The sequence below is a fragment of the Carya illinoinensis genome, chromosome 2 (genome assembly GCF_018687715.1).
Source record: "Carya illinoinensis cultivar Pawnee chromosome 2, C.illinoinensisPawnee_v1, whole genome shotgun sequence".
Taxonomy (NCBI): domain Eukaryota; kingdom Viridiplantae; phylum Streptophyta; class Magnoliopsida; order Fagales; family Juglandaceae; genus Carya; species Carya illinoinensis.
In genome coordinates this window covers 35,944,732-35,966,772 of record NC_056753.1, presented here as the reverse complement: position 1 = coordinate 35,966,772, position 22,041 = coordinate 35,944,732, and the positions used below count along the sequence as shown (strand labels likewise).

At 35.8% G+C, this 22,041-nt stretch overlaps 3 protein-coding genes and 1 long non-coding RNA gene across 4 annotated transcripts; all 4 read left to right on the top strand.

Annotated features, from left to right (window-relative positions):
• Positions 1–1,231: 1,231 nt before the first annotated feature.
• On the top strand, positions 1,232–3,225 carry LOC122301422 (glycerol-3-phosphate acyltransferase 5-like). Its single transcript, XM_043112776.1, has 2 exons — positions 1,232–1,956; positions 2,069–3,225. The coding sequence occupies exons 1-2, from the start codon at positions 1,387–1,389 to the stop codon at positions 2,984–2,986; spliced, it is 1,488 nt and encodes a 495-aa protein (XP_042968710.1). The 5' UTR covers positions 1,232–1,386; the 3' UTR covers positions 2,987–3,225.
• Positions 3,226–5,510: 2,285 nt separating this feature from the next.
• On the top strand, positions 5,511–7,565 carry LOC122301421 (probable E3 ubiquitin-protein ligase RHC2A). The gene has a single exon (XM_043112775.1). The coding sequence runs from the start codon at positions 5,916–5,918 to the stop codon at positions 7,092–7,094; it is 1,179 nt and encodes a 392-aa protein (XP_042968709.1). The 5' UTR covers positions 5,511–5,915; the 3' UTR covers positions 7,095–7,565.
• A 4,947-nt stretch (positions 7,566–12,512) lies between these two features.
• Positions 12,513–14,502, top strand: LOC122301420 (aspartic proteinase PCS1-like). Its single transcript, XM_043112773.1, has one exon. It carries the CDS (start codon positions 12,741–12,743, stop codon positions 14,052–14,054), a length of 1,314 nt encoding a protein of 437 aa, XP_042968707.1. The 5' UTR covers positions 12,513–12,740; the 3' UTR covers positions 14,055–14,502.
• Positions 14,503–16,985: 2,483 nt separating this feature from the next.
• LOC122295541 lies at positions 16,986–21,634 on the top strand. Its single transcript, XR_006238153.1, has 5 exons — positions 16,986–17,583; positions 19,321–19,388; positions 20,624–20,683; positions 21,120–21,246; positions 21,329–21,634. It is a non-coding gene; the product is annotated as an uncharacterized LOC122295541 (long non-coding RNA).
• The last annotated feature ends 407 nt before the right edge of the window (positions 21,635–22,041 follow it).

The window sequence follows — 22,041 nt, the reverse complement described above, 5'->3', positions numbered from 1 at the left end:
TAAGGCAAACAAGTTGGTAATTAAACCAGCTAGCTACTTTAATGCTCCTATTAATTATTCCAAGCTTTCCCATGATACCCATAAGCTTCGAGAACCCAATAATTTAGCTGGGAGTTCTAACCTACTTTGAAATATATCGACCACTTTTGTTGGTTTAGAAAAATATATATAGATCCATGATTAGACTTGTAAACACAGCATAAGAAATTTAAGGTTGCTTGTAAGCAATTTTAATCATTGTTTTTTTTTTTATTTTGAATGTGAACAAGCTATTCGATCGGAATATATATAAAAGTTGACAAAATGAAACTCTCTTTCAAGTGAGACTGCTTGAATTAATTAATGAGAAAGATTTAGTTACATTTGATTGTTAATATGTGTGTGTATTACATACAATAGCCCATGATGATGATGATCCGTTTTCTTGTTGGAGCAATATATTCCGCGTTTGAGGATGACCGGATATTATAATGTGATCGATGCATGAAGTTATTCCAACAAATTTAATACAATGAGAAATATTCATGATCCTTAATTAACAATTATCTGGGGCTTATCGTGTTATCCATAACACTATAATTTAAGCAGGTCATGTGTACGTACTACTGATTCTATGGCCCTAGTCCTCTCAATTACAAACTTGGATATATATATATATATATATATCCTAGCATGCAAGTAATTAAGAGCATTAGCAATAACCTCATGACTTATTGAACCAAATTAAGGGGGGAGAGAGAGAGAGAGAGAGAGAGAGAGAGAGAGAGAGAGAGAGAGAGAGAGAGAGAGAGAGAGAGAGTATAACTAATAAATGCAACCAAAACTTGTAGTGATCACAAATGACAAAACCACGCACCAAAAGCAAAACAGGAAAAAAAACCATGAAAAAATTTCCGAGAGTTTCCCATGCAACAACGTCACAAACTTTTTGTGGTAGAAAATTCACATACGCACGGTGGAATAACATCACCTAAGGCTCAAGTTAACAGTAGTAAGTAACCTAAAGGTTCGAGTTAGACCCATTTTTAGGTGTACGTACACGGACCTTATACGAATTACGAAAGTCCCAGCGCTAAATTAATTAGGCTAAGTTGTTGGACTGAAGTAGTCTATATTTGTAAAGAAATGTACGTGGCGTATAATGCTTTAATCTCTTGCAGGCATACCCATTCAGAGAGAGAGGGAGGCGTTGTCCAAAAAGGATATAAAAGGGGTAGTTGTAAACCGATGAACTGCCCAATATTTCCACATTAGAGATCAGTCAAAATAGATCAATACTGAAAGTTCGTAACCATAAAACCCATTGTCACCCCTCGCCCAAGTTCCCAACATTCTTAACACAAGAATCTCGAACAAAGAAAAAAAAAAACGAGGGTAAGAAGAGAAATGGAAAAGGCCCCAGCGCAGACGTCCGTTGTTGCGGAGCTCGAAGGCACCCTTCTGAACAACCCAGATCCCTTCTCCTACTTCATGTTAGTCGCATTCGAGGCCTCGGGCTTGATTAGGTTTGCGATGTTATTGATATTATGGCCTGTGATTCGCTTACTGCACGTGATGGGCATGGCGGACGCCGGGCTCAAGCTCATGATATTTGTTGCAGTCGTGGGTGTTCGTGAATCCGAGATCGAATCAGTGTCGAGGGCAGTATTGCCCAAGTTTTACATGGATGAAATTGATATGGAGGCATGGAAAGTCTTCAGCTCTCACGAAAAGAGAGTTGTGGTGACTAAGACACCGAGGATTATGGTGGAGAGGTTTGCGAAGGAGCATCTGCGAGCTGATGGGGTTATTGGAAGCGAACTTGTTGTGAATCGGTTTGGGTTCGCAACGGGCCTCGTCGAGGATGATATTCGTCCTCTCTCTGATCGAGTGGCTAAGCTGTTTGTTGGTGAACCACCAAACTTAGGATTGGGAAGACCTACAGCTACTGGTTCTTCATTCTTATCGCTGTGCAATGTAAGTAGCTAGATATTTTCTCTAAAGTACGTACGTAAACACTACTGACAAATCCTTTATGGACGTGACGTATGTTAATACGAAGTAGTATGTAACCATGGTTTCTATGCAGGAACAAATGCACTACCCACGATTGATCGCCGATCAAAAGCATGACCAACAGGTTCTTCCCCCGCTCCCAGTGATCTTTCATGATGGCCGCCTAGTCAAGCGCCCAACACCGCTCATTGCCTTCCTAATCCTCTTGTGGATGCCCTTAGGCATCTTGCTTGCAATAATCCGCATTGTTGTGGGCTTGATTCTACCAATGTGGGCCATTCCTTACGTGTCTCGGGTATTTGGTGGCAAGGTTATTGTCAAGGGAAAACCACCCCCGCCTGTATCTGGTGGAAACTCTGGGGTTCTATTTGTGTGCACCCACCGGAGCCTAATGGACCCCGTGGTACTCTCCACCGTGCTCCGACGTAAAACCCCAGCAGTGACATACTCCATTTCTCGATTATCTGAGATCCTCTCGCCAATACCCACTGTTAGGTTAACACGAATCCGGGAGACGGACGCAGAGAAAATTAAGCGACAATTAAGCAAAGGAGACCTGGTGGTTTGCCCCGAAGGAACAACATGCAGGGAACCCTTCCTTTTGAGGTTTAGTGCACTATTTGCTGAGCTAACCGATCGAATTGTCCCAGTGGCCATGAATTATCGCGTTGGGTTCTTCCATGCAACGACGGCCAGGGGTTGGAAAGCACTGGACCCGGTTTTCTTCTTCATGAACCCTAGGCCTATCTATGAGGTAACGTTCTTGAACCAGTTACCAATCGAAGCGACATGTTCCTCTGGGAAAAGTCCGCATGATGTTGCAAATTATGTGCAAAGGATCTTGGCTGCTACGCTAGGGTTTGAGTGCACGAACTTTACTAGAAAGGACAAGTATAGGGTGTTGGCCGGAAATGATGGAACTGTATCTTATATTTCGTTCGTTGATCAGGTTAAGAAGGTGGGTGAGCATCTTCAAGCCGTTTATTCATAATATTGTGAGGATAAAGTTGATGTCTTTATTTGTTTTTGTTTTGTTTTGTTTGTGGTTAGGTTGGTGCCGGGGATGGGGATTATTGTTTCCGCATGCAATTGTAAAATAATGTATGAAACTGCCTAATATTTGTCTATTACGACCGTTAATGTTAGTTATATATCCGTGTTGTTGAACTAGTTGAAAAGATAAAGATTATATCCTTTTATATATCTTTTAAGTTCCTCCTTGACATACTATATATGGGCGCAGCTTCTCCATGATTAATTATATCCTGCAATTGTCGCAATGATTGGGGGGTGAGTGGGATCCATATGCAACCCGTTAGCGTTCGGAACAAGCCCGATATATATGAGCCCAACTGAACCAGATAAATTCAAGCAGTTGGGTAGCCCAAAAAGTCGCGGACATTTATATGGCCGGGACGGGCGTGGGCTAAGCTGCGTATCTAGTTATAGATGCTTTTCATTACCCAAAAGAGAAGAAATAATTGATGAAATTAAAGAAAAAATAGTGAATATAAATTATTTATAAATAGTAATGAAGTAGTCTCAGACCAAGCACAACCTAAAGGGTTCGGGAACTAAAATAAATCTTAATAGTAAAAAGAATTATTCTACCGTGCACCAAATACTTGGTGAGATGAATTCTTTTATATTTTTTTTTCTTACCAGATGTGTGATGAAGGATTGTTGAGTATAATTTTTCTAGTAATGATACCGGCTTGAGATTCCTTTAACAGTTAAAAATATAACTTGGTCGTAAAATTTTTGGAGATTTGTTTTTTAGAGTAATTGTAAATGAGAAAAAATATATATATATATATATATCTAATTCTATTAAATAATTGCGAATCACACATGAACAGTATTTTGTTTTGTCTTCCTTCTTGCTTTTGCCGACTACCGGTTGATGTCTTTTTACGGTACTTTTCATTGAGCTTATCTCTTTCACAGGTTTTGTATTTATTTAATCTCAACTTAACACACACTCAAAATAACCGATTAGAAAAACTACAAGCAATAAACACGACCGGGAGATCAAACTGAACGATACCCACGGCGTACCGGCAACAAAAATGACGGAAAACAATTGACAAACGCACACACCAACCTGAAGATGTTTGACTCTCTACATATTGATTAAATAAATCATATGTATATGTATGAAATCAAACCAAACCCAAACACAATCTTTCAGTTTCTATAAAGTGAAAAAAATCATATATACACGTATACATGAAAACAAACTAAACTTAAAAACAATATGTTATACATGTACGTTTATATCTAAAAAATCAACCCTCACTTTGTTTGGTTGGACAGATGAGATGAGATGAAAAATTATAATCTTAACAATAATATAATTTATGAATAGCAATAAAATAATTTGAGTTAAAATTTTTATAGAGTTTTAAAAAATGAGAGAAAAAATTAAATAAAAAATTATAAAATTAAAAGATAGTTAAAATATGATTTTTCAAAATAATTTTTATTTTTATGTTTTTTTTTTTAATTTAAAAAAATTATAATGATTAAATCATGATTAAATAAAAAAATAAAAAAGTTGAAATTACAAAATATTTATATTTAAATATGTTTAAATGTGAAAATGATATTACGTAAGATAATTTGAAATATCTGTAAACCACGTGGCACTAGCTATTACCTAGGCCGAGACAGTTTGGTTCCGGACATGAGGTTGGTAGACGGATTAGGTAGGAATTGGAAGTACGTACTTATCTCTCATGAATTTATTTTCTATTCTATCCATTGAGATTTGCTTTTCTTTTGGCATGCTGAGCTGTAGCTTTGACATTTTCCCACAACATTTCATCATACCTACATGTTGCTTGGGTGTTTCAGCTAGCCTACAGATCAAAACTACACGAAATTTTACGATCACCACTCGAAAAGAAAGAGATCATATCATGAGGAACATTCTTATTGATATCTCTCCATTGGATCAAAACGATTTGGATTACGTTTCCGAACTCTGAAAAGGCTGAAATATTTAAAAGCCACTTGTTATTTATTTCATGAAGTTGACCAATTCAAGTGGAAAACGAAAAAAGTGCCAACCAAATTTCTTTGTCCTCTTCATAAATTCTAAGCGTTGTTAAGCTATTAATATTAGAAAAATTATTTAAAAAAATAATAATGATATTTTTAATTATACTAAAGGATATGATACATTTTTAACGTTTTTAATAGTCAATCAATTGAATTCAATATACTTAAAATGCACATCAATTAAAAATAATGAAATAAAGAATAAAATATTGTTTTTACAAATTTGCGTTAATTTGATTTGCGAAACAGTTTAACTATGATTTTCTATATATTAATATTTACAATAAATTGTAATAGCTGTAAACAATAAAAATAACTTTTGAAAAACAAAAAACAAAAAGAAACAAATATACTGTCCCTCTCAAAATCCCGTGGGAACTATCCGCTAGGATTCAGAACAAACCAACCAACCAACCGAATACGCAACCGCCTCGCTCTTCAATGAATCTAGAAGCCTAAAGGAACAAACGGCTCCAAACGAATCCGTTGGAAATCTGGCTCCGAAACAGAGCCTGAACCGTCTACGCTCTAAACCACCACTGCTCGCCCGTACCCTCCGTGACACGTCAACAGATGACCACGCGATTTCGCCACCCTTTGTTCTTCCTTTCATTTATTTATTTATTTATTTTTATAATTTTCTCTTTCTTCATTTTCTCCTCTCTCTCCCATTCGTTTTCATCTCTCTCTCAATCACCACCTCCTCTCTCTATTCCCCGTGAGTGTTAATTCTTGTCAGGGAATTCAAGGGTTTGCTTGGTTAGAAAATTTCAACTCTGTCGGTTTGGGTTTGGGTTTGGATTCGAAGGGAAAAGCTTGTGGATTCGGCTGTTTGTGTCATCGGCGTTGGAATCCAGATGCCTATGCCTGCAACGGTGTCGTATTGGTGCTACAGATGTACCCGCTTCGTCAGAGTTTCCAACCAATTATCGTCCCTCGTGTGCTCCGATTGCCATAGCGGGTTCGTGGAAGCCATCGATAGCACGCAACGGACCGCCCACGTGGACACGCGGCGCAGGAGGCTCCCTGCGGCCGCGATGTTAATGATTGACCACCGCTCTGGCAATCCTAACGAGAACTTGGGCCACACGCTTCCTAGGATCCGGGAGACCGGCGAGGAAGTCTCCCCCTTCAACCCTGTTATCGTGCTTCGTGGACCTTCGGAGGGCATCCGCGTCGGCGGTGGAGAGAGTCGTGGCTTTGGGCTTTATTATGATGATCGCGGTGGGTCCGGGCTGAGACCATTGCCTCCGAGCATGTCAGAGTTTCTATTTGGCTCCGGGTTCGATCGCCTCCTCGACCAGCTCTCTCGGATTGGACTAAATGGCTCCGCACGCCTTGAGCACTCCCCGGCTTCGAAATCTGCCATCGAGTCAATGCCCACCATCGAAATAGGAGACATTCACCTGTCCGTGGAGCCACACTGCGCCGTGTGTAAAGAACAATTCGAATTGGGATCTGAGGCCCGTGAAATGCCCTGCAAGCACATATACCATTCGGACTGCATTCTCCCGTGGCTTTTGATTCGAAATTCATGCCCAGTCTGCCGCCAACAGCTGCCTCCAGATACTGAGAACACGGTGGCGGAGTCTGACCGCAGCGAGAATAGGCAGACTCTGGCTTCGAACTCGGACGAGAATTTCGGGCTGACGATATGGCGGCTTCCTGGTGGTGGGTTTGCAGTGGGTAGGTTTTCTGGAGGTAGACCTAGAGGCGGTGAGCGGGAGCTTCCGGAGGTGCACACGCAGGGCTATGGAGGGTTGAACAACGGTGGTGCACCGGGGAGGAGGATTTCGTGGACGGCGGGGGCCAGTAGAGGGAGGGAGAGTGGAGGATTTGGCCGGATGATTCGCAATCTGATCGCGTGCTTCCGGGGAATCGATTCTTCGGGCTCAGGTTCCAGATCCAGTTCTAATTCGGTAACTCGAGCAGCCAGGAGATCAAGATCAGCGTCTTCGCGTTATAATTCGATGATGGCAGTGCGGAGGCGCAGGACTTGGTCCATGGATGTTAATGGTGGGATGAGGGAGTGGTGAAATTAGTTGCGAGAAGGATAAAGGTCTGAACTTTGACTTTACTGTAATCAGCGATAGATCATAGAGGGATAATGGGGGCCGGATCAGGGAACTTGTGGGTTATAATACATGTGAAACGGGAAATGGCGCAGTTTTTCTTGGTTTTTTACTCGATGGTAAAGTGTGCAGTTAATAATAGACTACTCTTATAAGCATAAAACAACAAGGAAGAGGAGCAGCAGCAGGATGAGGAACTGTGAAACTGTGCTGAGGTACATGACCCATAATACCTTTGCAAATTGTAAGTCTGTGAACGAGGGAGAGCGGAAGAAATGAAACTGTGCTGGGAAGAACTTACTTTTGTGTGTATCATAATTGCCTCTGCAAATTGTACTTGAATTAGAAATACCTACCTTCAACTGTATCTATATCTGTTTGTTCCATGAATTTTAGGTTGTTAGCTTGGATATGTCATCTTCTGTGTTTCTGTCACTCTTTCTTTCTCCAAAAAAATAAAAAAAAAGTTATTGAATTTCTATTAGGCTTAATTGAGCATGTTTCATGAACTTTCTTTGAGGCCTATTCCTTCGCAAAGAAATCTATTCCTTTTGAGGAGTTTTTTTTAAAACCGTCAAGTCAAAGGCCTCGGCTTTTTGCAGCACCAAGTCATTGGTACTTGACTCAATATTTGCAATCCAGATATTTATGTCTTGGAAAATAGCTTTACGTTCGTGAAATTCATCAAACATCACTGATTTACTGCCCTTTCAAGTTGACGTGTTTGGCCTTTGTATAATTGGAGCAATCATAGAGTTCTTAATATTTACCGGAACTCTATGATTGCTCCAATTATACAAAGTTCATAACCGCAAAAAAGATAGCCAGAAACCAAATTCAAACTCTTCGTCAAAGTCTTTCTCAATGCTGTCTCGGATTGTGGAAGCACGCACACCAAGTCCTGACTTCTCAACACATTTTTTCATTTTTTTTTATTTTTTTATAATATGAAAAGTTCTGAAATCTAAAGCAAGTTACGTGCAACGTTGCTTATGATTGTGAAGACAGCACAAAGGAGAAGATGATCTTAAAAAACCAAATCTTAGACCCATTATTCAGCAAAAAAAGGACTGTTTATAAAATCATAAATTAGAATTTTCCATGCTCCTTAATTTTTATCAGACAGGAAAATTCTCAAACATTTAGGCTGTCCTCATCTAATTGTAGGCTGTGGGTAACTATATAAATTGACAAACTGGCATTACCATTTGATGGGTGGTAACAGAGAGACGTGGGTGGCTGGAGTTGAACACTAAAGATCAACTCTTGGAGTAGAGGTAGAGCAATACTTCTGGCACCGAAAGGCATCAAAATGTACCTACAGATAGGTCCGTGAAAGCCTATGTTTGCTACGTAGAATCCCTACTTCATAATTGTGAAAACAAGGCCAATGGTACATGTCATAAATATTCTGATTGAGATAGATGGTGAAATAGGCGAGGTGGGGATCTCGTTGTAACTTTCTACACGTGAAATGAGTAGACAAAAACATCCTTGTTAACATTCTAGTGCCCCAGCTGTCTATAGTTTAACCATTTGGAATTTAACTATTTAAACATTAGCTTTTGTCGTGCAATTGGACGAATCGACAGAATTAAATTTTTTATTTTTTTCAGAAAAAGAGAACAAAAGATTGAATTTACACAACTTAAGCCTGGTTTGAATACCTAAATTCAAACTATTTCATCTCATTTCATATTATTATTATAATTTTTATAAGTTTTTATATAAAATATAATAAATAATTTAATTTTTGTAAATTTTAAAATAAAATTAATATTATAATAATATTTTATTTAACTTTTAAGAGAATATCTAATCTCATCTCATTTGAATTGTGTAATCAATACTCTATTTAGTGCATATATAATCAAATAAATAACTGTGAAAATAAGGCCAATGGCGCCATGTATTTTACTCGCACTTCATTTAAAATAATTCTAATAATTTTTTTTCCAATCGATATAGAGGAATTCTACTATTTTATTTATTTTTTAATGCATGGAAGAGGAGGATTCAATCTCTAGTTCTCTTAGTAAAAAATTAAAGCATTGCCAATTAAAATAAAGGATCTTTGACAGAGGAATTCTACTATTAGTTTGATGTTGATTTGTAGTTTGAGATTAAAAAAACATGTAAAAAAGGGTTTGGCGCTTTATGATATGGATACCCGACCGAGGTTGAACGTTACACCACAAAGAAAAGCTTTCTCTAATAGTCACAATTATTATCGGTTAATGACGCCTAAATTCGAGACATATTGGAACGTTTATGGATCAAAAGAGAAGCCCAGATTTCAGAAAGTCTCAAAATTGTGAGGAATTGACAGATTGGAACTCGGGGAGGCAGCGGCTCCCACGCAGAGAAGAGAGTCGAGAACTTGTGCGTTTGTGGATTATTTAAAGTAGTTGTCACAACTCACCAATATAATTGATTTAACAAGTCAATTATATATAATTTTGTGGTGTCAAGACATAAAACAAAAGTCTCTCGTCTCTTCAGGCCCATGGAACCTCCCGGGTTTTCATAAAAAGTATCAATTTTTGTCCCCAACAGCCTAGCTGTATCAGACTACCTTCGAGAGGGACATTTTTTTCTCTTTTCTTTAAAATGCCACGTCTCTTTGGTATTATAAAGTGAAATATTTATAATTTCACTCGACAGTATCGTTAGTTCGTTACGAAATTGAGTCTTCGATATGTTCCAATACTGATGTACAGCTTTTTAAGGTTAATTGTGAATAATCACTTCATCTTCCATGGTTGAAGTATCCAGATTAAGGTGTAGTTTGGATAATAAGATGGAATGATTTTAAATAAAATTTAAATAAAATATTTTTAAAATATTAATTTTTAATATTAGTATTATTTTAAAATTTTTTTAAAAAATAAAATTTTTATTATATTTTATATGATAATTTAAAAAAATATATAATATAATAAATTGAGATGAAATATTTTCATTATCTAAACATATAAAAGGTAGTAAAGATGTTTAGCTATACAAGCTAGGACTATATAGGAATCGAGAAAACTGACCAGCTCCGACTCAGACCGATTAATTTTTTTGAAGTAAATCTGATTTCAACTCCAAATATCAAAATTTTCAATTCAGTCGAAATCAAAATCGAAATGGATATCAACCGAAATAAGAGCCTAGGGAAGTTTTGCCTAGCCCTAATTGTGAATAATCACTTCATATTAATTCCATGATTGAAGCATCCATACATGTAAAGACTAAGGTATAGTTTGGATAACAAGATGAGATAATTTTACATGAAATTTGAATAAAATATTTTTAAAATGTTAATTCTTAATATTATTATTTTAAAATTTTTTTAAAAATAAATTATTTATTATATTTTATATAAAAATTTAAAAAAATATATAATGTAATAAATTGAGATGAAACATTTTCATTGTCTAAACATATAAAAGGCAGGAAAGATGTTTAGCTACACAAGTTAGGGTTGTATAGAAATCGAGAAAATCGATCGGCTCCAACTCAGACAGGCCTTCGAGGCACGGAATTGGTTGAAACTTATAGGAAACGATTGGGGTGCAACCGGAATATATGAAAATCGATGTACGCCGGTTCAGCATTAGTTTGAATTAGAAAAAATCACTGAATCGGCCGATCATTTGTATATACATTTTTTTCAAAATATATGTAAATGAAACGGTATTATTTAACTTAAATAAATGAACCGGAGTTGTTTTGGAGCCTAGAAGTTAAAAAATAAAATAAAAATTAGAACGTCAATAGTCAAACGTTACCATTTCAAAATTGATTAATAAAACCCCCCATCCCTCTTCTTTCCCGCGTCTTCTTCTTATCAGTTCCCGTCGTTTTCTCGTTTTAACAACTTTCTTCTAAACTCTCATGGCAAATGACACGGCATATCTCCTCCGTCACAGAGACATCGATAATAAATTGAAGAATCGAACCGCAAAGCATTGAGATCGAGAAATATTGGTTTTCTCTCCTCCAATCTATACCGATTTTAGACAATTCTCAACCGGTTTCAGACAGTTCTAAACTCTCATAAGAGACGTTGATGCGGCGTCGATTTGGGACCAAAACTACGCCGATCCGATCAGTTTTCAGCCGTAACACAGGCTACAAGACAGAGCGAGATTGGAAGAAAAAAAAAAAAAAAAATTATGGTTGAAAATATCATGGACCACGTTGGCACGATCAATATCAGTCACGTAATTCACTTTTGAATGACCAATCAACTCATGTCAAAGGCACGTCCGATTTGGCGCTTTTCCACCAAACCATGCATGTAACTGTAATTTATTTACTCATATGAAAAAACAAATATCACCTCTTTCATACGACGCCGCATGATAAGGAAATATTATTACACTCACCCTCTGTATCATATCAATTAATATTATTTTGTAAGTATTGTTTGATGAGATGGTTTTTTTAATGCATGTAGTTACTCTTAAAACTAAGCCAAAAAACTCGCATTCACATCGGGCAAGACAGTGTTTAGATGAGTTTTAACTGAAAAATCATCGATTCTGTTTTAACTTTACACCATAAATCACAATCTATATCTTTTTATTCTTCAGTCTAATAATTTTATTTTATTTATTTATTCTCTTCTAACTTTCATCTATTTTTTTAACTCTCATAAACAATACGTTGATTAATGTAAGAAGGCAGTAAGCCAATCTCGGCCGCTTCAGAGCACTCCTAATGACTTTTATATTATATAAAAAATGTATATTATTTGAAGAATTACTCTAAAAGTTTTATCCAATTATATAAAATGAAATATAAAATACATTTAGCTACAGTATCTGTTACATGTGGCGGGTATGTAGCTGGTTACTTTTTATCATTTAAACATTTTTAAATTATTTTTATTTCATTTTCTTCTACTTTGATTTTTACCATGTAAGCAAATTCTTTTTAATGTTCATAATTTAAAACACATATATTTTATTTTCTTCTAAAAAATATATTAGAAATATTTTTAAACCAATTTTTTCATATTTTGATTTTATTTGGTGTATATATTTTTTGTTTTATGTATATAGGACTGAATTATTTTACATTGTATATAAAATTATATTTCAAATATAAAAAAATATATGGATATTGTAAATTTATTAATAGAAAGGAAATATTTTAAAAAAATAAAAATATTATTTAAATAATATAAAAAATAAATAAATTGATAGATCACTTATTGTAAAAGTTAATATATAAAATTAAAAAAATAATTTTAATAATATATTCTAAAAAATAAGAAGAATAATTCAATTAGGAGTGACCCAAAGTTAACCATCTTAGCAAAGCCAGCCCGTCCAGAGAGTACTTTATTATCTTTTTGTTACAAATTTCTACATGATCTCAGTGCTTTTCGTTTTAAAAAAAAGGCTATACCTCTCGGCTCTCACCGAAATAAAAATTATGAGCTTCGATCCGTGAGTGTTGCAAACCAACAGAGTTCCCTACCTCTGATAATTTCACTCCCACCAAATTGCTTTCTAGCCCAAAAGACGAAAGAAACCAGAAACATACATCCCCACATTCTCAAGAGTTGTCACATTTCCGTATATTTTTTTCTCTCCTTCTATATTTTCTTCCACCATGGCTTTTCTTCAATCGCTGCTTCGCCTTCTTCTTCTGCGGTTGTTGATCATGATAAACGAACTGCAGCAGCGCTCTGTTTCTGCAACACATGGAACAGTCGTATTGCCCCTCAAAGTCCAGACGCTACTCTCACCTGGTTCTGCACGAAAACCTCCAGACAAACTCCCTTTCCACCACAACGTGACCCTAACAGTCTCACTCACCGTAGGCTCGCCCCCACAGAGAGTTACCATGGTCCTCGACACGGGGAGTGAACTCTCGTGGCTTCACTGCAAAAAAAACCCAAACTTGCACTCCATATTCAACCCACTTCTATCTTCTTCCTACTCTCCAATCCCATGCTCCTCGCTCGCCTGCAAAACACGTACCAAGACCCTACTCCAACCTGTATCCTGCGACCCGAATAAGCTCTGCCACGCGACTGTCTCCTACGCGGACGCCTCGTCCAATGAAGGCAACCTCGCGTCCGAGACGTTCTATATTGGAAATTCGTCCCGACCAGGTACGATATTTGGGTGCATGGATTCCGGTTTCAGTTCCAACTCCGAAGAGGATTCCAAGACCACCGGATTGATGGGCCTGAACCGGGGGTCTTTGTCGTTTATCAGCCAAATGGGTCTCCCGAAATTCTCGTATTGCATATCGGGCAGTGACTCGTCAGGTGTTTTGCTTTTCGGTGAAGCGAGTTTCACTTGGCTCCGACACTTGAACTACACCCCTCTGGTTCAAATCTCAGACCCGTTACCGTATTTTGATCGGGTAGCTTACACGGTTCAGCTTGAAGGTATTAAAGTGTCGGCTAAAATTTTGGCACTTCCGAAATCCGTCTTTGTACCGGATCATACCGGGGCAGGTCAGACCATGGTCGATTCGGGCACTCAGTTCACTTTCCTACTGGGCCCGGTTTACACCGCTTTGAAGAACGAGTTCATTGAACAAACGAAGGGAATACTGAGTCCTTTGGATGACCCCAATTTCGTTTTTCAAGGAGCGATGGACTTGTGCTTCGGAGTCCCCTCTAGTGGAAGGAGTTTGCCCCAGTTACCAGCAGTGACCTTAATGTTCCGAGGGGCCGAAATGGTGGTATCGGGAGAGAGGTTAATGTATCGGGTACCGGAAATGGTGAGGGGTGGTAAATCGGTGTATTGTTTCACATTTGGGAACTCGGACTTGTTGGGCATGGAAGCTTTCCTGATTGGTCACCATCATCAGCAGAACTTGTGGATGGAGTTCGATTTGGTGAATTCTAGGGTCGGTCTAGCAGAGGTTAGATGTGCTCTTGCAAGTCAAAGGCTGGGCTTGGATCTCTAGCTAGCTGCTGCTGCTAAAGTTTGAAGCAAAAGTAAGTTTTAGGCCTAGTTGTGACCATGCATTGTACCCAAAGCAAGTTTTATGAGTGATTTCAGAATTGGGTTTTCCATGACCCACCTAAACCAGGACACTACTTGAGGTCTCCAATTAATTATCAGGCAGTTGTGCCTTCTTTTCCTTGTTTTAAATAACAGATTTGCGTGTAGATGGTTGCAGCAGCCACACTATTAGGTTTGATGTGTCATAGCGAGCTAGTACTTAAGGGTTATGTTCATGGTGATGGCTCTGAGAACCCACTCATGGAGTTCTGAACGCTTCTTACAGTGCAGGCTGGCCACTTTCAGAGGAGCCGTACGTATGACATCTTACTGTATAAAGCACGTCATGTCACTGAACATTTACCTAAAGTTGTACCAAATTTCTCAAATATTTTTTTCAGAAACATGCAGATTCCGAGTCCAATCATGTTTTTATTTATTTATTTATTTAAATACAGGAATAGCCTTGGTCACAACGGCACTTCCCTCGGTCTCCTATGTCCCACGTAGAACAAACAAACAAACTGCTTCAAAATAAGGTTAGGTTTGTTCATTAAAATGAGATTAGTTTAAATTAAAGTTAAAAATTAAATAAAATATTATTTTTTAATATTATTATATATTATTTTAAATTTTAAAAAAATTTAATTATTTATTATATTTTATATTAAAATTTATAAAAATTATAATAATGATATGAAATATGTCAAGAATCTATTTCAATCCAAATCGTGACTAAATGTTTTTCAAAACTTACCCAATAGTTGAGTGAGAATACATAAAATAAGATTACTTACATTTTTTAAGTAAGGTTTTAGCATATTTATATAAATTTATTTAATACTCTGGATTTAGTAGTAGGCAAATGATATTTTATAGTGTTTGTAAGTGAGAAACTCTTGCCGCTTATTAATGATATTTCAATGAATTGGATTATAATATTGATTAGTTCGATCTTTGAATATACTTCTAGATGTGGTCTAAGCTTTTATTGAGATCTTACTTAAAATTGTCTCGAATATTAGTTTACGACCAACATGCAGATGATACATAGGTACAAAGTCTAAAAGAATAGATAGATTGGAATGCCCATATCACAAAATCCCATAGTCAAAAGATCGTACTAATTAAAGTTTTTATACGAAGATAATAGTTTTGGAAAATATATATATTTATATTTATATAAATCTTATTAGTTTTTGCCGAGTAAAATGTTTTTAATGTTTATGTAAGTAATTTTGATGACGTTATAAAATGGACGTACATCGTTGAAGATTAATGACTAATTACAAAATCGTTTAGAATAGCCAATATTCTTGTGTTTGACCGTATAAGATTAATGTTGGTAAAAAGAGTATCTTAGATTGAGGAATGTTATATACAGTTTTAAAATACGCAAGTCATGCATACTCATTTATAAAAAAAAAAAATGAGATCCGTCATTAAAAAAATAATTTTTTAATGTAAGCATTCTAAAATTATAAATATTATTTTTCTTTTAAATTATTTGTAAATAGTATCCAATAATTTTTAAATAGTAATGAATTGTTTTTAATTATTAATAAAATAGTCTGAAAAATATCTAAGAACATAATGTTCCCAAACATGAAAACTTTATTAACGTTTAGAATCTAAACTTTAGATGAGAACTTTTGTAGTGTAGGAAAATAAGTTGTTTTCCTTTACCTCGAGCCGTAGGGATGTCGAATTCGGGAGAAACCAGCTTTCTCCAGCTCTCAAACGTGTGAAACTTTGTTTACGCGTAGAAAGTCGATATGGTTTTGGCATTGCCACTTTAAAACAATCAAAGTTATGAAAACACGTGCATGTACACTAACCCTAGCTAGTTACATCATAACTGTCGTACTCGATCTCTATAAACTCACACCATGGACGTGCAGGTGTCGTCACTGTATATATATTTTTTTTATTAAGTCACGAAGAGGTGCATCTTGCCGCACAAAATCTGTGTTAAGAACAGGCAGCAAAGACAGAAACATGTGCGTCTCTCTTTTTTCTTTTTTTTGAAAGTCACAAAGACATTCTCAAATATATAGCGTAGGGGCCCTCCCAAATTTAATGGCTTTTTGGGAGCTTTCCTTGTATATGGGTGTGTATATATATATATATATATATATGGAGTTGCTTCCCGCTGACAGATCCAGTGGCTACATGGCTGTATTGGCAATTGTTATCTTCTTTCCAAACAAATTCCAATTTCTCTGCTCAAACAGTGGGTCTGGGTCATGTACATGCAAGTAAATATATATACACCACACATGATCCGCCATTGGAGAAATTGTCGGCATGTTTGGACGAGCAGCTAACTAGCTAGGGTATTTTTCAATTTTCACTATTTAAATTGCTTAATTTTTTCACAAATTTATCGTTGCGCATATATATATGCTATCTGATTAATTATAAGATTATGTTTTTTTTTTTTTTTTTTAAAAAATCAGAGTTTAAGATTCAAGCAAATGTTGAATATTATGGAATCGTGTAACTTTTCTTGAACATGAACCGTGATGCTCTTCAATTTTCATGATGTTTTAAAGATGAGCCAGATCTTAAAATGAACAATTTTTGGTACTCCATCATGTTTGGTACGTACTTATCTTCGTTGCGCTCGTGCAATCTGTTTGATCAACGGCGGAGCTTTTTGCATCCCAAGTTATGTGTATGTTTTCTGCAATTACAATCCAATAAGAAATCTGGCTTCATAGATATTACGTATTAAATTTACAATCTAATAAATTTTACTTTTTTTTTTAATTTTTTTATTTATGAACTTTTGTTCGTATGGTAAATGGGTAAGAGCACCAGTAATGACTTATTTATCTTCATTTTTATTCTCAAATTTGAATAAACTTTCCTTAAATCATCTACACACTACAAGAAATATGACATTTTGCAGCGTTTTTTATTTTGTTGCGATTAAAATCGCTGCAATAGGTAATTTTTTACAGCGAAATTAAACTCGTTGCAATGTTTTCGCATCAATTTACGATTTAAAGCTGGGGCGCATCAACTTTAATTTTTTGCAGCGATTTATTACTTAAGAGCAGCGAAAATATGCTTTGTAATAGGGAAAGTTTTGTTGCAGCGGGATAATCTCGTTGCTATTGTGTCCGGGCGCCAAATCGCAAGAGCACTTTAATTTTTCCCCCCGAAATTATATGCCCACTCTGTTACCGAGTACCCTTCTCCTCCACTTCGACGTTCTTACCATTTCTCAGAATCATCAATGCCCAGGTCACCCACCTTGAGAATCATGGCTTGGATAACCTCCCTCGTCGACTACGTCCCAAACCCTAGATTCTTTCCTCCACTTCATTTTCCTTCCGCGGAAGTTACATTCATCGTTTCCTCCCCATACGAGCTCTGTTTGTGGGTGATTACTATCGGAGTGATTTTCACACCGATTTCTACCTTGAAGTTGAAGTTGACGTTGTTGAGCCCGACTCTTGGGTTACCCCATTCCGTCACCACAGGTATCTTTGCTCTCTCTCTCTCTCTCTCTCTCTCCCTCTTCACCCGCGCTCGTTGCTTTACAAATATGGTAGCTTTTTGTTTCTAGACTATTGATAGATGTTTGAATCTAAAATCATCTCCTTTCTTGCTCGATTTATATATATATGTCTGCATTTTGGCTAAGTGTTGATGTGGGTATACGGATGTTCATAATTTTTGGGTGATAGTTTTAATTTGTGTGTCCTCCGATTGACTGATTTTTGCTTGAAATCCCTACTTGGTCTCTTTATCCATCGAGAATGTAACTGATATTGTATACAGAAAAAGCCCCCTTTACCCCCACAACAGACTGCATGTCTATCTCTCAGTGAAATGAAAAAAAGTTATGGCCTTGTTCCATAATATGGCGTTTAAAGAAATGAACCATCAAAATCCCTAAATTCATGTCATAAGTGCTCACCTAGCTGAATTATCATACCAAATGATTTACTCTAATTTATTGGTTAGGCTACCACTAAATGGAAGGTAAATGATAATTATAATATGAAATGAAGACTACTGTCTGTAGTACTGCTAGTATATTGTTTATATAATTAAACAATATACTAGCTAGTAAGTAACATTAGATTTATTGAGAATTAAACAGTGATAAATAACATATGAAGCTAGTATATTGTCATTTATATAATTGGAAATAATTATTGTGTGGGATATACATGATAGAGTGACACCTCATCAATTATGGTTTAGCTCATGTATGTAAAACTATTTATCATACAAGCTTAAGTGAAGAGACTTGAGCACTTTATTTCACTAATCCAAAGAATTGAGATTTATCTGTTTTCATTCCTTAAAAATTATTTATCATACTAAGCCTTTAGTTTCTTAAAATTAAGGGACGCAGTAGGTAAACTTTTCACTACTTATACTTCAATTACCTAAAGTCACTGAAGTAAAAATTCTTCTTGTTTGTATTGCTTGGAACTATGAGGTTTTGCAGAGCACTTTATCTATGAGCATGCAGATAGATTAATATTTTTGGGAGTTGACTTCAAACTATCCATTTATCTATTCTTGAAAATTGCTTGAGTAGATTGTGTAAATAAATATTGTAGATTGTGTAGTTGTTTGTGTCCAGTTGTGTATACTGTGTTGTGGATTTTGTCCAGGTGTTTTGGTGGCCTCTAGTGACAGATAGTGTACTGATATTCTTTTCTTTCTTCTATTTTTTTTGTCAATGTCTTTCTTTTAATGGTTAATGTATGGCAATGGAATTGCTGAAAATAAGAATCTCAGCTTGTTGGAACAATCTTCTTGAGACTGTCATGATTGGATATTTTCAGAGCTTGCCTTTCAGACGTAATTCATGTACTCTTAGTAAGTGTAGCTACCACACTTTTGTGTTTGACAAGGCTTTTAGCTTACGGTGCCTCAAAGTTTTCTTTATCAATATTTCATTTTAAAGTTAAATACTAAAATAGCCATTGTGGTTTGCCCATTAAATAGATTAATCCCTGAACTTTAATTTTTAACTTTTTACTCCCTAAACTTTTAACTTTGATCAAATCAATCATTCTGTTAATATAGCCACATCGAAGCCAAGTCACCAGCATTTTGGTTGACATGCTGATCCTGTAGCTATTGGTCAATTTGTTTCTTAAAAGCCAGCTTGACTTGGTGAAATTGGTAGCCTCATTATGTTTTGCAAGAGTCTCATGCTTTTTTAATGTTTCTTGTTTCGCTGCTTAAATATGTAGTTAGGTGTGTAACCAAGTAGAGGGAAGGTAGAAACATGAAGAATTCATGCTATCTACTGCTTGAAGAGGTGAGATGATTTTCTGCCTTGTCAGCTTTAGTTTCGAGTATTTTGAGATTGTGAAAAGTACTTTAATATCACTCCATTTGGTTGATTGAGATTGCAGTACTTTATAATTGTGCTCCTTTCTTTCCCTTACTTTAGGGAGTCAAGGAATTTCAATTTGGTTAATTTCTCTCCAAGAGTTCGTCCATTATATCTTCACTGGTTTTCTCTTCTGCAATTTTCCTTCATTGACTTATCAATAGGAAAAGTTGTATTTTACTTATAAAAAAAAGGAACAGTTGTATTTTTCTTCCAACAATGTTGATGTAATGTATAGTTTCTTGTCTTTGTTTAACCTAAAGTGATCCTTCTGCTTCCAACTTTCACTTGGATCATGCTGCATCCCTACCATATTTGGTTTAAAAAGGGATCTTGCTTACTTTGTTTGTGATTTATCCAACAGATTGTCCTTATACAACTTTTAATCAATGTAATAACATTCATATATATATATATATATATATATATCTCTCTCTCTCTCTCTTAAATGTTACCATCTTACAAATATGCATAATATATACTTCACACAAGCATAATCGAAGTACCAATAGAAGGCACAAACCAGAAGCACAAGAGATCTAGAAAGATCTACACAACTCTGTGTCAAATTCCTATTGTGAATTCTCTTACTGTTTTCTTAAGTTCTACTAAGAATTTCTTCATTTCTTCTTACACAGCACTCCACCATTTAATCCCCTCATATGCTCATGATTAAACCTGTTCAGTAGCTAGATAATTGATCCCAAATAGAAGCAAAGTAGAAAATAATTTCATTCTGCAGCAGAGGAAATAAATCAGCAATAAATCAGTAGATTTAATACCTAAATCACTTAAAATTTCAGCCTTTTGTTTTTCAGTAGCTATATGTTGTTTCAAAAGGCCACTGTTTTCCATTCATAGTAATCATACCCAAATATATATATATATATACCCAAATATATATATATATATATATATATATATATCAAATATAGTATCAAAACTTCTTCCAATTGCTGGTTCATTTTTCTGTATGTTTCTTGTTCAAAGAGTGTTTTTCTGAACTCCTTTTTTTATTAGAACAAAAGATCCATTGAATCACTCATATGATCTTACTCCAATCACCCTCAACATGTGGGGTGATTGGAGTAAGATCATATGTTGGTTATATTAATAGTTTTACTGATCAGGATGCAATCTTTCTTTCTGGCCTTGAGAAGAACAGGGAGGATGCAATATTAGAACTCACCAGTGTTCCCTGTGATATATGACTACAAAAGGTATGAATCTTTAATGTTTATGAAATTATAAATATTCTTGTCTCTTTTACCTGCCAATCATTTAGTTATTGTTATTTATTTACCCTTCTATCAATTTACTCTATTTTGTGTCAAGTTATTGGAGCTTTATTTGATTGGAAGATGTTGAGTTCATATTGTTCCTTTTACTGAGAGTACTGGCAAGTATTATGCAATTGTTTTTGAGTTTTGATTTTTGTTTGGCATGGAAGTAAGACGTTTTTCTTATGAAATTTATTTTTGGGATTGTATTTTGGTGTCAAGAAGTTTGGATTGAGGGAAAAAAGTCTAAGAGAATTTTCAAAACTCTTTATTTCCAAATAGATTTTATTTCTGCTTGGTGTTTAGTGTTTCATTTCTTTCTTTTTTCTTCCCCTGAAAATTCTATTCTTAATGCAAAATTCTATTCTTGATGCAGAACTGTTTTGTCTTTACCCCCAATTATCAATGGTGCACATTCAGCAATCACTCTTAAGACGAAGAATGTGTTCATTGAATGCACTGCTACTGATCTGACAAAAGCAAAGATAGTTTTAAACACAGTGGTAATCAAGAAATTCCCAGTTGTTTCAGATTGTAATTCTGATTTATAGCTGATGATTGAAAGGTTTTTATCTGTTCTCTTAGGTGACGACCTTCTCAGAATATTGTGAAAGAAAGTTTGAAATTGAGCCAGTTGAGGTGATATATTCTGATGGGAAGTCGGTTGTTTATCCTGATTTATCTTTCTACAATATGGAAGTTCCTCTATCTTATATTGAAGTTTCTGCTTGCCTATGTACTGAACATATTTCTACTTGTTGTATATCAATTATGTACTGAACATATGATTCATGTAAGAGCTCCATTTGACTTGTAAGGAATAGACAGTTGTTAGTTGAAACAGTGTGCAAGTGGATTTGTATGAATGTATGAATATCTTGCAGATTATATGTAAGTGTAAAAAAACTACTACAGTTTCAGTAGTATTTTTTTTTTTTTATTTTGTAATTGAGTATTTCCAGCGTTTAAAACTCGCTGCAAATAGTACCAAACTCGCTGTAAAAAGTAACAAAAGCAGCGCTAAAATGATATGTTGCTTTTGAGGTACATCAATTGCAGCGGCTATAGATCAATTGCAGCGATTTTAAGTGTTGCAAAAAGTTACAAAAGCAACGAACCAACTGTAGCGCTGCTGTTGTTGGCTGGCTATTGCAGTGTTTTTTAATGATATAGCAAGGATAAATTTCGCTGCAATTGATCTATTGCAGCGCCAAAGCAATCAGATGGAGTGGCCTTTTGCAGCGTGATATTATTGCCTTTGCAGCGGTTTAAGAACGCTGCAAAAGAGAGCTTTTGCA

Excerpts from the sequence above, each read along its gene's own strand:
- LOC122301420 (XM_043112773.1), top strand. The coding sequence starts at position 12,741 with ATGGCTTTTCTTCAATCGCTGCTTCGCCTTCTTCTTCTGCGGTTGTTG.
- LOC122301421 (XM_043112775.1), top strand. The coding sequence starts at position 5,916 with ATGCCTATGCCTGCAACGGTGTCGTATTGGTGCTACAGATGTACCCGC.
- LOC122301422 (XM_043112776.1), top strand. The coding sequence starts at position 1,387 with ATGGAAAAGGCCCCAGCGCAGACGTCCGTTGTTGCGGAGCTCGAAGGC. Across the intron at positions 1,957-2,068 it reads CATTCTTATCGCTGTGCAAT|GAACAAATGCACTACCCACG; the intron begins GTAAGTAGCTAG and ends GTTTCTATGCAG.